This window comes from Orbicella faveolata, unplaced genomic scaffold, assembly GCF_042242905.1.
Source record: "Orbicella faveolata isolate gen_17 unplaced genomic scaffold, um_ofav_v1 contig_36, whole genome shotgun sequence".
NCBI classification, from domain to species: domain Eukaryota; kingdom Metazoa; phylum Cnidaria; class Anthozoa; order Scleractinia; family Merulinidae; genus Orbicella; species Orbicella faveolata.
In genome coordinates, this window is record NW_028301565.1 from 9364780 (window position 1) to 9377215 (window position 12436).

The 12436-nt window shown below is 38.9% G+C and overlaps 1 protein-coding gene across 1 annotated transcript; it reads right to left on the reverse strand.

The window, feature by feature from the left end:
- Positions 1 to 2882: 2882 nt before the first annotated feature.
- On the reverse strand, positions 2883 to 4489 carry LOC149102201 (uncharacterized). The gene is made up of 2 exons (XM_089275481.1): positions 4409 to 4489; positions 2883 to 3718 (listed from the first exon to the last, which is right to left on the reverse strand). The coding sequence occupies exons 1-2, from the start codon at positions 4427 to 4429 to the stop codon at positions 3221 to 3223; spliced, it is 519 nt and encodes a 172-aa protein (XP_089131607.1). The 5' UTR covers positions 4430 to 4489; the 3' UTR covers positions 2883 to 3220.
- Positions 4490 to 12436: the final 7947 nt, after the last annotated feature.

A 12436-nucleotide genomic window follows, 5' to 3' on the forward strand; every position in this document is an offset into this window, starting at 1 on the left:
CAAAAATGTTCAGTTTCATAAAAAAATTGTAATTTGATACAAGCGATTAAATTACCTTCATAATTCCAAGACTCATTCTGATCTTGTCTCCTTCAATTCCAAACAATTGCTTTTAAGGTGCTAAGTAAGAATAACAGATTGATAATAATCTCCACATACACTGACTTTTATACACTCAAGCTGCCTAAAAACGGTTTAATGAAGATAAATTTAGAACAAAACTGAAAGGAACAAGGAGCTATATTTTTCGCCAATGTTTTCCATCTGATTGGTGACAAATAGGTTAATAACGGAAAATAACACATCTTCCTTAATCGTCTGGAAGTAAGAAATAATAAGCGCCGTGTATTATGTAATGTTTCATAAGCAGAAGATTTGCGTTACAGCTAATCGTACAATTCTATTCAAAGTGAGACTTAGCGCAAATATTTGCTTCTGCGAGTGTATTGTTATACGAAAAGCCTTGGATGGATCGCTACTCAAAGGAAACTTAACTCAGCGTGAGTTTTTCTTGTATCTATCCATTTTACTCGACAACAAGTTTTCTACCTAGCGCAAATATTTGCTCCATCGTGTATTGTTTACGTCAATTCGTCACTGCTATACGAAAAGCCTTGCATGGATTGCTACGTAAAGGAACTAAACCAAACCACAGTTTTTTGTATCTACCCATTTTACTTGACAACGAGTTTCCTATCTAGCGCAAATATTTGTTTCATCGTGTATTGTTTACGTCAATTTGTATTGTTATAATTAAAGCTTTGCATGGATCGCTACTCAAAGGAAGTAAACTCTGCCAGAGTTTTTCGCATCCGACCATTTAAGTGGACTACAAGGTTTTTGTGTATAGTCCCTTTTATATTTCTGTGCAAGAGTTTGAGGGTAGTCCTAGCTCGCCTGGCGACGTCAAGTGTTCTCTAAAGGGGTTAAACATTGCTTTATATTTAGTGGTGAACGCTAGGGCGACCTGGCAGCATGTTTAACGCCTTGGCATAAACACGCTTTATGATCTAAGCTTCTTAAAAATCCTCAGTAGTGTGCGAAGATGTCATCTTGTCTTTTTATTAAACTCTGGAGAGTGGTATAATGTGTTCAAAAATTCGTGACAAAATGCACTCTAAAAAGGAAGGAAACAGGAAAATTACTATTTATCGTTCTTGGCCATATCAAGTTTTTATAACATGTTGTGACATAACTGCTATTGTTATAAGTTTTAACAGTTTTCCCCTAAAGAAAGATAAGGCGTTTAAGTCTGGTTTTCACCAGCGCATAAGCATAAACATTAGGATCGGAGATTTCCTTCAAGTTAAGCTAAGCTCGACAGCGAAAAAGTATTAATTTTCTCTTAAACGAGTATGGTGACCTATATTCTTTATTGCATATAATTATCCTCTCTAAGTGAAAAAGTTAAAAACAAACTGTTCAGAAGGAAAAAACAAAGATATGGCAGAAAGCAAAAGCGTAGACAGGGCAGTTACTTGAGTATGCAAATTTTGATCTTGAAAACAACGACCCCATGAACATTTTAAGCCGATCTTGTTTAAAACTGTCTGATTTTTTTCCAGTAATTGTATATCACATTGTTCCCTATGTTTGCGAGTTTATACTATTGAGTTTTCTTTCAAGTACTAGTTAAATAACTTTGACCCCAGCTACCGAAAGTGCAATGTGAACCAATGAAATGATGCAAGCGATTTGTGTAAGTACGGGCACAAATCAGGTAAGATTGGCCCATCATATCTGGTTTTTCTAGCAAGGTGACCTATCTTTTTTTCGAACAGTACTTGGCAGGGAACATCATGGGAAAGTTTTAAAAAAAATCTTTCTACAACTTCATTGATTGATTGATTGATTGAGTTAAATGTTCCCCTTCATTCTGTCATTACCGCCTTGTATTGGTGGTTAGGTGGGAGAAAATATACGTCCTCCTATTAGTTCAGGCTGCTTTTCTTTCCTTTCTCAAAAACAAGGGGTTAATTTCTTGCCTATTTTCGGAGTTCAAAACATCCTTTCTAAATCAAAAAATCAAAAAAAAAAAAAAATGTTCAGAAGGAAAAAAGCGACCGAGTATTTAAGTCAGACTGGGCTATAGTAGCTTTTGCGACGTTTTTCTCAGAATGTTATCTGAGGAATCAGAAATAAACTCTGATTAAAAATTCATGCAAAAGACAGATTTTGAGCGATTTTTAAAAGAGGGAGAGTTTCACATTTTCTTAGTTTGTGATAAATCTGTCTGTAGGTTTTTTATTTTGTATTAACGTTTAATCTCCGTAGAAAGCCAGCTTAACTGAAATGGCGAAAATGCACAAGATAAGGAATTCAATGTCTTAATCACTCCTTTGCTAAAGTTCGTATAAAGGTTTAGTCACAAAGAGTCATTTTTGACCCAGTTTTGAAAATTTTGGATGACTATTGATCTGAAACTGTGAGAGAGAAATTGTTAAAAATTTAAACAAAACCGTTTACTGTTACGATTCAGTTAGAACAAGGTATGGGAACTTAGGAGATCGTATCGATTTTTAAATGGCGGATCGAGCCTAAATCCGGAAAACTTGAAAACCAGATATAGAGATACAGCGAATTAGACTCTCATAGAGAGAATCAAAAATATTTCCTTATTTACTATCTTGATTCATTTTTGGATATTCTGTTTGTTTCAAAGTTTGTATATTAAGTTCATTGTTGATCCAGAACCACAAAATATCCTTTTTGCTCCTGTTTGTTACTAAAATGACCTATAAACAGTTAAAGGTAGAGAAGTCTCTGAAAGCGAATCGAAAAAGGCCGAACCCTCCAAATCCTTCCTCCCCCTCCTGAAAAAGAGAGTCGGCTGATCATGACGAAACGTTTCTAAAAGACAAGACTAAGTCAACAATGGGTAGTAACTTTCGTAACAAAAGTTTAATTATCCGTAAAGTATATTCATGAGATATACAAATATATAGTTACGTGATGAACCGAGATCAATCCAGTATCTCGGTATTCCTACATTTTATTGTGTATGTAATGTTTTTTGCACAAAATATTCCACATCTGGTTTTGCAAAAAAAAAAAATAAAAAAAACAATTACATCAACATACCCATTCTTCCCTAGGTAAAATTTCAATCTAGCAGTTAAATACTATTTCACATTCATGTTCAGTTCTCTTTTTACATTCTTTTTCTGGTTCATTTACATGTAGCGGATGTAAATAAATAACTTATAAATTACGTCATAATTTAGATGTAACAGTCGTAAGCAATGCCAAGAGTCTGACCATTTGGAAAATTTACAGTCCTGTACCTTTTTTTACAACCTTGTTTACAAATAGGAATTTTAAAAACGTAATTATAAAAGATACGGTATACATATCTTTCAATACAAGCCGCATTGCGAGCGGTCCGCGAGACTTTGGTCACTTTTCCAGCTGCCCTTCCAACGGCTGATGTTTCATCTTGAATTCCAGTCTCTTGAAGATTAGACTTTGAAGACTTTTCCAGCTGTTCCAGCTCCTCGATGATAGCGTTATCATCAGTGGTGTAGAGTGGTAGGTCTCCAAGTCCACATTCTTCTCTGCCAGGGTCTGGATTCTCCAGTTCACCCAGCCAAAGGAAAGTATCGTTATCTTCAGAGTTATATGGTTGTAACACATCTGTTGGTCTAGCTTCCGTGTTCCCGGCAGAATTCAGAAAGATCAATATTAGCAGCAAGAAGGCAGAGAAGATAATTTCATTGTTCTGTGAAGTGGATCACGCAAATTTCAGTAACATACGAAATATGTAATTGAAAATATGTTTGAGAATGCTTATAAACATGCGGTTTGAAGTTCAAGCTCTTTGACTTCTATGTTCAGTCCATGCTCTTCTCGTTCCTCATTACCTGCTAGCAGCTATGTCACTCTCACAACTGCAGTGAAATATCAGTGTGAAATAAGCTGCGTGATAACTATCATATAATCCATCAAATATTTTCGCTCGCGCAGGATTGCTCTAAATGTATCACGTGCAGACTGATTATGCCCGAGCTAAAACTGGGCAATCTAATCCAAGTGATATTCCCCAATTTTCAAAACTGCTCGTGTCGCGAAACATTTTTTAAGGATAATAAAAACAATAGCCTCCCGGCATTTAGCGCTAAAGTATACTCGAATACTTGGCCCTGGACATTATTTGTTCCTCAAAGCTCACAGTTTTCCTCGAGCTGCGCTCTCAGAAAACTGTTCGCTTCTCAGAATAGATAATGTACGCGGACAAATATCTAGGCATATTTTCGCACCACATTATTGTTATTATGGCACATTCCCGGTCTGGGGCATATAACGAAAAGATCCGCAATTCTTATATTGAATAAATGTCGTATTGTTGGAAGGTTATACTGAAAAGATCTCAGAAAAAATAACTGCACCTTTATGCAAGCGACTAAATTACCTTCAAAATTCCAAGACTCATTCTGATTTTGTCTCCTCTAATTCCAAACGATTACTTTTAACTTTCTGCGGAAGAATTACAGATTGGGGATAGACTCCAAATACAGTGACTTTTATACACTCAAGCTGAATAAGAAATGGTTTAATAAAGATAATTTTAGAACAACAATGAAGGAACAAGAAGCTGTATTTTCCGTTCGTGCTTCAATCTAATTCGTAACAAATGGGTTAACAACGGAAAAGTATAAATATTCCTTCATCGTTTGGAAGTAAGAAGTGTATTATGTAATGGTTTCACAAGTAGAAGATTTTGCTTTACAGCTAATCACACAATTCTTTTCAAATATTTGCTTCAGCGAGTGTATTGTTATTCGAAGATCGCTATTCAAAGGAAGCTAAACTCAGCCAGAGTTTAATTTTTGTATCTATCCCTTTTACTCGACAACAGTTTTCTATCTATCTAGTTCCTTTGATATTTCGGTACAAGAGAATCTATTTTTTTCTGGCTGTGTTAAGTTCTCTAAAGTGGTCTAACAATGAAAGCTGTGAACGTGCTAACGCCTCAGTGAAAAAATAAATAACACAAACTGCTAAGCTGCTTAAAATACCGCACTGGCGTGCAAAATGTTAGGAAGCACCCGAATTAGCCTCTGAATAGTTTCCGCCAAGTATGAAAGGAGAAACTTGTTAGCTTAATGAAATGAGGAAGAAAGGATTTTGCCATTATTGAAGGATTTTTATTAATAGCATTGGCTTTCACAGGATAAACGTTCATTGATAATGTAAAGAGTTGAAAAGTCTCTTAAACAAAAATTATCGTAGGTCGACCCATGTACGACAAACTGTAAACTTAACTTTAAACTCGTCAACTTACATCATTCGCTGATCAGAAGTTTTAAGTCATGTTTATTTTGAAATCACGTACTAGAATCTGATCCTATAATTTATTTATGACTGGTGTTCCTTACATACCTATTTTTGTCACAATATAATTTGACAGAGTTGCATGCAAAGCTCATTTGCTTTGTTCGCTGATTTAGTAATAGATATTTCAAACTCGGCTGACTATTCAGTGATCATTAAAGTGCTTTTGTAAAATTAGTTTCAGGTTTTAAGTGTTCCTGTTTATATAATTATTACATAACTTCCGCTCCAGTATATGATGACATAATTCATTATTGAAATATGATATTGAGACGGAAGACAAACTACGGTTCATTTCATTACAGTCAGCAGATCAACTTAAGGAAAGGCAAACAATGCTACCTTTTAGGGTTTAAACCTATTCACTGTGGATAACTAGTGTAACTGTCGTATTGTTCATGTCCTGGTAGCTAAGTCCGACCACACTAATGCGTTTTCAAAAGTATCCGTTTTCGTCTCAACGAAAACGAAGCAAAATATTTTGCACCGCACTACACGTTTTCGTTTTGTTTTTTACCTGTCCACACTAATCCGTTTTCGTATGAAAACAAGTACTTTTTGATGGGTTTTCGATTATCGTCCACACTAGAACGACCGAAAACGCTGATGGAAACGACAGTATATGACGCTTTTTTTGGTACGGTTTTCAAAACCTCCGCTTTCACCTATCTACAGTAGAAACGGAGCGTTTTCAAAAACCTCCGCTTTTGAAATCGTTTTCGAAAGCCTCCGTTTTCATCAGCGTTTTCGGTAGTTTTGGTGTGAATGATAGGCGAAAATGTATCAAAAAGTAGGCTTCAGTTTTCACACGAAAACAGATTAGTGTGGTCATGGCCTAAGCCTTGTACTTGACTTAATTTGTATTATTCTCCAACTCCACTCGTTAGATATCCCGCGGTATTTGTACCTAACGAAATTGGTCGGGTTAGCTGAAGCTCCTCTTAGTTTTCGTAAGAGTACGCTAGCCAATACTCAGTTCACTTTGTTTTCGGTAAAGAAAAACGTTTGATAGTAAATCTCATATTATGTATTTCTTAATTTAGTGTAGTACCGTTGTGAATTTTCATTAGTGATTTATATGTTGTTCCCGTTTTATTTGCGTGTCAAAATATTGCAAGACTCGCAAACATGTACAGCGATACTATAGACAGAAATGTCCAACAAAATGCCTTCGATCTTGATACTGATAATTGGTCTTCGGGTCTATTTCCAAGTTGGGAAACTGGGAATGACCATTACAAGATGATGGAATCAAAGGTTCTACTCCATTTATAATAGTCCGGCGGCATAGCTACTCAATTGTGCGATTTTTGATACAAGCACCAAACTTTGTAGGATTTTGAGCATTCCAATACTGATCAATTCTAATTCCAGCTAGCTGGCGATAATCAGGTTTTTCACTCATTATACTCCCCCGCGAGGTTCTTGTTGTTTGTTCTTTTTAAAATTTATGCACGTTTTTACCTTACGTTTTTACATTATTAATGTATGTAGGATTAGAATTGTTGTTTTTTTCTCCCTGCATGTGTGCAAGTACAGAGAATTTCCCCCTAGAAATACTAAATAAATGGAGGCCTAAAGGTGGCTCAAAACAGTTTTCAGTACTTTCCGAGACCTAGATTTTGATGGGTCATTATAACCACTTTTATCACTTAATGCTACAATCGTGGTTTCAGAAAGCTGCCCAATTATTGGTGAACACATTATTATCATGTTTTGAAAATTTAAGGAGGCTCTGAACCCTATGTTCAAAATTGTTTCGTACTTTACCAAATGTTTCATCTTATCCTGCTAATCAAAATTTGATAAAATAAGAAGAAAATCACGGTGCCGTTTTTGAATTATAAGCCCTTAATACTATAATTAAGGGTGATTTTAGCAGGTCATACTGTTACTATGGCAACCTATTGTGTCACGATAATGATAACAACGCGTTCACCAATGACTGGGCTGGTTTCGGATACTATGATTATGTAGCATCAACTGATAACACGTCGTCGACAACCGCCACACGTTTTCACAGTACCCCTTAGTGAAGCGCGCCACATACTAAGATAGATACGCATATAAACAAGCAACCATTCCAATTCCTGTACTTCCTGACTGCACATCTCGGTAGAGAAGGGCAGATGCAGTCACGGTGGATTACCCTACCAGCAGCAGCTGCCAGCTGTAAAGAGCTGGGCCATTTTCGTTACACAAAGAGCTATGGCAAAAGATGGTACGAGTTACTACCCTGCTTTGTGTGTGTGATGGCCAATACATTCGCGACTAAGTTTATTGTGATACGGCAAGCCGTAGAAATTCGTTCGATTTTCAACAAACGTAAGATTTTATTTTTTCGTTTCCATGGCAACGTGTATTTAAGGATATATGCCTAGAAATAATGAACTTGGTAAAACAAGTTTGAACCACTGACATGAAAGAATCTGCTGATAAACTAGGATAAACAGAGGAAGTTCATGCAAACTTTAATAAATTGTGGTTTCCATGGAAACCAGTGAACGTCCATCTTGGCACTATATACCTGAAAACGCTCGTATTGGTGACTGCTATTTGTGTGTCAAATTTAATGCTTCTATCAAAAAGTGCACAATTTACCTGAAATTTCGAGTTATGCCTCCGAACTATAATGAATGAATGAATGAATGCATGCATGCATGATGAATGCATTGTATATTAAACGCGAGACGTTTTAATGCTAGCCTGGACAACCTTTAGCCTGGAGGTAACGCTTCTGACACCCATCTTTAAAGAAATAGACCAATAAAACAGTTTCTCTAATGTAATTTGACCGTCTTAGACTCAGTACACCTCTAATTCAAAACATATCTTGAACTTCTCAACTTCCTGATCTAAATTTTATTGCAATCCAACACGAGCGACAAAAAGTGTTGTTTCCAGTTGGAACACTCCCATACTATTGGAATGCCCACAGGTAAGACGACTCGACTAGTTTCTTTTTTATTATAACCGTACAGCTACGGCAATTAAGGGAGATCACAAATTCCGCCGATAACTCAGTCCATCTGATAACTCACTTTTCCTCCAGGCTCTTGTGAATGAACTACGCTATGGCTAAGTCTTGGGGTATTTCAACCCTGCCCTCGATCGAGGAGATTCTTGCCTATTGAATCAATGAGAACACTTTCGCCAGCTTTCGCCTCTATACTGCCGGGATTCCCGGAACAGGTCTAGTCGCAAATAAAAAAAGAAAATAGAATAAATCACTTCGTGGTCATGGATTTAGCACTGCTATGCAAACTGGGTCCTATAAATGGAAAAAGGAAAAAAAAGCAAATGTTGTAAGAATCCTAACTGGTTGGCGGCTAACCAGTTGGCTATTCACAAGGTGTGGAAAAGTCGAATTCGGGACCACCAAACACAAATCAATCTAGTGGCAGGTAGTGTCACAATATTGCCTTCTATGTTCTTTATTTAACAACGCAACGGGTACTACACGACAACATGAGCGGACAATATGGACCATATCAGAGGTTCTACTTCAAGCTCCCGAGGCCCGATGGGAGCACGTGGGATGACGTAATATAACATCTCCCTTCCTTTAAATTTAACAACAACAACAACGAAATGGAACATATTCTGTCCCTAGAACATTACAATACTGATCAAAAGGGACATTCCTCAATGCGCTTATTCTAATAATCCTATTCCTGTGTGTCCTTATTCTTATAAGTCTAGCTTTTGTGTGGGTGTCACAGTTCTCCCAGATCTGGTCACATATCCCCCAGCCGTGCCTGAGGTCCTTCCCGGAGCGTTGTTCGGTGGGGCTGCTGTATCGTCAGATCCCGGTCTAGCTGCTATACTGTCCTTCTGTGATGTCTGCGTGAGGCCAATTGGGGCGGAGCTAGTTGCCGCTGACCTTGGTACACTGGGGTTTCCATCCGTTGGCGTTGTGGGTCACTTGCTGCAGTTGTATCTGGTCTCAGTTGGGACCGTGTTCTTCGATAGGTGACACCTGTACTGCTGGATCTGATGATATAAGACCTTGGCTGTTTGGCTGGCTTGATAACAACACCGGGCTCCCAGGTCTTTGCTTGGTGATCGTACATGCGGATAGGTTGGTCAGTTTCAAGTGGCTTTTTGGATGGTCCAGAATTCAGAATTCTGGTTGTAATAATGAGCTTGTTTCTCTTGACGGGTCATAAACTTGGTTTTCACGGCCTCATGGTCAGTACTGTTGAGAAGGACCCTTTGGCAGAAAGGTAATCTGGTTTTAAATTTTCTGGTGGTGGGCAGTTCGGTCGGGGACTTCAGCTGGTGATCCAAAGGAGTGGCTTGGTAGGACAGAAGAGCAAGGTACGGGTCTTCTTTGTTTTCATCACACTTTTGGAGGATGTTCTTTACAGTCTGGACCATTCGCTCAGCAAACCCGTTTTATTGGGGGTACATTGGGGAGCTGGTAACGTGCTACTCTCCATAGACGTTCATAAAGTCCAATGTAGGATCCTCCCCTGTCTCGTCACGGATCTGTTGTAGCTTTGTTGGAGATGCAGGGAGATTCTGTGTGATGTGGTGGACGCATATTTCTGGAAGTTGACCGTTGTTAGGGGGAGGTTATGGGCTGACTCTTGAGAGAGTGTCGGCTATCGGCACATCGGGACCTTTCACGTAGTTGACAATGACATCATATTTTAATGCTCTCATTAGGAACCTCTGTAACTAGGTGGGCAACTGGACAATCTCTTCTTAAAAGTCGACTCGAGAGGTTTATGATCAGTGTTTACTGCGCAGTGCTTTCCAAAAATGTAATAGTTAAACCTCTCTAGGTCCCATACTACACCTAATGTTTCTCTCTCGATGTTGCTGTATTTTCTTTCTGTATCTGTTAGTGCTTTGGAGGCATAGCATACAGGTTGTCCTTGTCGCAAAAGGACAGCAACTAGTCCCTTCTGGGAAGCGTCAGTTTCAATGACAGACTCGACGCTAGGATCAAAGTATCTGAGAACTCCCATTGATGTAATTTCTTGTTTGCCCTGGTTGAATGAGTGATCATGTTCATGTCCTCATATATAGGCTATGTCCTTCTTGGTGAGTTTACGCAAGGGTGCTGTGTGGCTAGCCAATCGCACTGAGTATCTTGTGAGGTAGTTTACAAGGCCTAAGAAGCTTTGAAGGTCTTTGCGGTTCTCAGGTGGGGTTATCTTCTGGATTGCAGATATCTTACTGTCATCCGGTTTAATTCAATGCCGGGTCCACTTGTGTCCAAAGAAGCTAACTTCCTGACATTTAAATTGCACCTTGTCTTTGTTGAATTTGATTTCTCTCTCCCTGGATCTGATCATGAGATTTACCATATTTGCATCGTGCTCTTCCTCTGTAGCTCCGTATACGAATGTGTCATCAGCAATGCCGGTGACTCCTTTCAGGCCCTCTAGTGCTGAGTCTAAGTGTTTCTGGGACACATCTTGCGATACAACAAGGCCAAAGAGGAGCCGAGTGAAACGATATCTCCCGAACGGGGTGTTGAATGTAGTCAGGTAGGAGCTGGCTTCATCTAATGGTATATGCCAGTACGTAGCCTTTCTTTGCATCAACTACACTAAAACATTTAGCACCACTAAGCTGCGTGACTACTTCATTAATTGTTTTAGTGTGGTAATGTTCAGGCTTTATTGCCTTGTTTAAGTCACGTGGGTCGAGGCAGACTCTGATTTTGGTGACTTCCCCTTTGTCATTAGATGTTTCAGAGAGGAGAATACTGTTAACCCAGTCTGTGGGTTCGCTTACTGGCACGAGCACACCAAGTTCTACCATGGCATCAACTTCCTTTCGAAATCAACTTCCTTTCGGTACGTGGTGTGTGAATGACAGGTTCTGCATTGGGGTCCAGGGTGATGTGATAAGACTTCACGTCAAAGGTTCCCAGGCCCTCAAAGCAGTCTTCGAGCTTGTTGAAGAAGTTTACCTTGTTCCAGGGGTCCAGTCTATTTTTGGTACTTCGAAACCAACCAAGTCACTCATTTTGGCTGAATCGCACGATAAGACCTTGTAGTCAACACTGTAAAATCGCACGTACCGGTTTCCTTGGTTGTCCTAGTACTGAAACTCCTCCGTCGGCGTAAATCTATCCCGCCTCTGACATCCATGTCACAACATTGCCTTCTATGTTTTTTATTTAACAACGGAACGGGTACTACACGACAACACGAGCGGACAATATGGCGCATACCAGAGGTTTTATTTCAAGCTCCCGAGGCCCGATGGGAGCACGTGGCATGACGTAATATGACAGGTAGGAGGATTTGAACCCGGGACCTCCAGATTACAAATCTACGCCGTCTCCGACCCTTCCAGTGTTCAAACTGCACTTGGTCCCTGAAATTTGATTGTTTTCAAATTTTGCATGTCCAGGCGTATGGTCTGCTGGGAAGAAACAGCAGTCCTCTCCAGTACTCTTTCTCGCCGTTTTCTTGCTCTGCCAGCCCAACACCCAGTACAGGCTATCGGTCAACCGGCCGTCGATAAAACCTGGACGATGATACATTTCGGGACACGCCGAAACAATAAAAAAATTATGAAAATTAAACTATATATATATGCGACTGGATTTACGAAATGAGGGGTTTGGAAAAGGAGTTTTTTTATTCGCACTAAGTGAGCTACACATTTGGATTTTATGACTCTTAAAGGCCTACAAATCACTCTATAAAGTGACTAAAAAAATGGAGAAGAACGCAAGAACGAAAAGCAGATAGTGGAGGAAAATACAAAGACTGACATTCCTTTGAATTTTTATATCGTGTATTTTAGAGTCTCCCGAGAAAACAATCGCCTACACCAGGGTGAAATTTCTTTTAGAGCCTTTTCATTAATCTAGATACATACATGTATACATAATGAAAGAGCTATAAATGCATGCAGAATTAACTGTTCAAAAAAGCTAGCTAACCACCAGGAAAGTTGTGTGGAACTAAATGCAAGCAAACTGGAGTTCTTTATAGGGTGATATGCATACAGGCAAAATTCAGTTTAATGGATAATAATCTACTTTGGTTAAACTTGATTCTAATTTTCTCCCGGGTATTCTTTTGTGTTCCGGCATGTTCGTGGATGTTCCGAATGGTCCGTGTTCCTGTGTTTA